General features: G+C 40.6%; 1 protein-coding gene across 1 annotated transcript; it reads left to right on the top strand.

The window, feature by feature from the left end:
• On the top strand, positions 1-912 carry LOC127103924 (uncharacterized). Its single transcript, XM_051041155.1, has one exon. It carries the CDS (start codon positions 1-3, stop codon positions 910-912), a length of 912 nt encoding a protein of 303 aa, XP_050897112.1.
• Positions 913-1,531: the final 619 nt, after the last annotated feature.

The following is a 1,531-nucleotide window of genomic DNA, read 5'->3' on the forward strand; positions in this document are numbered from 1 at the left end:
ATGGTGAATCCTGGTTTGGTGTATCCTCAAGGGTATCCTCAGATCGCTTCTACTCCAGTTATTTCTCAGACGACTTCTCAGCATGTTCAACTTCCCAATCATCAAGTTAATCCTCAACCTACCAATCAGAATGTTGTTGGTTCAGACTATCAGTTACTGGATGAAAGGATCAGAGCCATTGAAGGTTTCTCTGCTTATAATATGGATGCTAAGGACTTATGCCTAGTTCCTAATGTGGTGGTTCCTCCTAAGTTCAAAGCGCCAGACCTACCAAAATATAAGGGTTTGAGTTGTCCAAGAAGCCATGTCATCATGTATTGTAGGAAGATGGCATCTTACATTAATAATGATGATCTTATTATCCATTGCTTTCAAGACAGCTTATCTGGGGCATCCTTAGACTGGTATATGGGCCTGGAACGCAGTAAAATCAGATCTTGGAAGGACTTGTCTGAAGCCTTTCTCAAGCAATACAAATATAATTTGGACATGGCTCCCACCAGGCTACAACTGCGGAATCAAGCCTGCAAGAGCAATGAAACATTTAAAGAATACGCTCAGAGATGGCGTGAAATGGCTTCCAGAGTTAAACATGCACTGACAGATGCCGAATTGGTTGATATTTTCATGGGCACACTCCATGGTTTGTATTATGAGAAGATGGTTGGTAGCTCATCATCCAACTTTGCCGACATGGTAACCATTGGAGAACGCATCGAGAATGGGCTAAAAATAGGAAAGATTGCTAGTATCGACAGCCAGCCAGCGGCTAAGAAGTCTCACGGTTTTGCTAAGAAGAAAGAGGCCGAGGCAAATGTCGTAACAACAAATGTATATGCTCAAGTTAAGGCACTTATGGATCATATGCCATACTACCCTTATCCATACATTGTCGTTGCTCAATATCAGTAACCTGTATATCAACCTCAGTATCAACAACCTCCACAGGCTCCAACTCCTCAGAATCAGCAAAACATCAGAAATCAGAATCAAGGTCAACGTAGACGGTTTGATAAGAAGCATCCTCAGCATGATCAGAAATCAGAATCAGAATCAATGTGTCTTGTGCGTCCCGTGCCGGATATGTAGGACATTCTACAGAGGATTGTTTAGTCCTCAAGGCCAAAGTAGAAAAGCTTATTGATCAGAAGGTTTTGTCATTCTCGGAGACAGGACCCAATGTCATAACCAACCCGTTGCCAGACCATTGTGGACAGACTGTGAATGCGATTAGTGGCGAGGATTGCTCGGACTTAGTGGCTTCTTCAGAGGAGTATCAAGGCTAGGAATATTATATTGATCCAATCATGCCTCATTTGTAATTTCCCCTTTGTCTGTTGATTGTTATTCGTTTGTAAAACTTGTCTGGTTTTCAGATGATAATAATAATGAAATAAACGTGCGTGTTTTGCTTAAATCCATTTGTGTTCACTCATATTTTATTTATCAGTATCAAATTGTTTGTCGAATAAAATCAAAAGAGAATGATGCAAATTAAAATACGCAAGATCGTTATCTGTATGCTTTTGAA

This window comes from Lathyrus oleraceus, chromosome 7 (genome assembly GCF_024323335.1).
Source record: "Lathyrus oleraceus cultivar Zhongwan6 chromosome 7, CAAS_Psat_ZW6_1.0, whole genome shotgun sequence".
Taxonomy (NCBI): domain Eukaryota; kingdom Viridiplantae; phylum Streptophyta; class Magnoliopsida; order Fabales; family Fabaceae; genus Lathyrus; species Lathyrus oleraceus.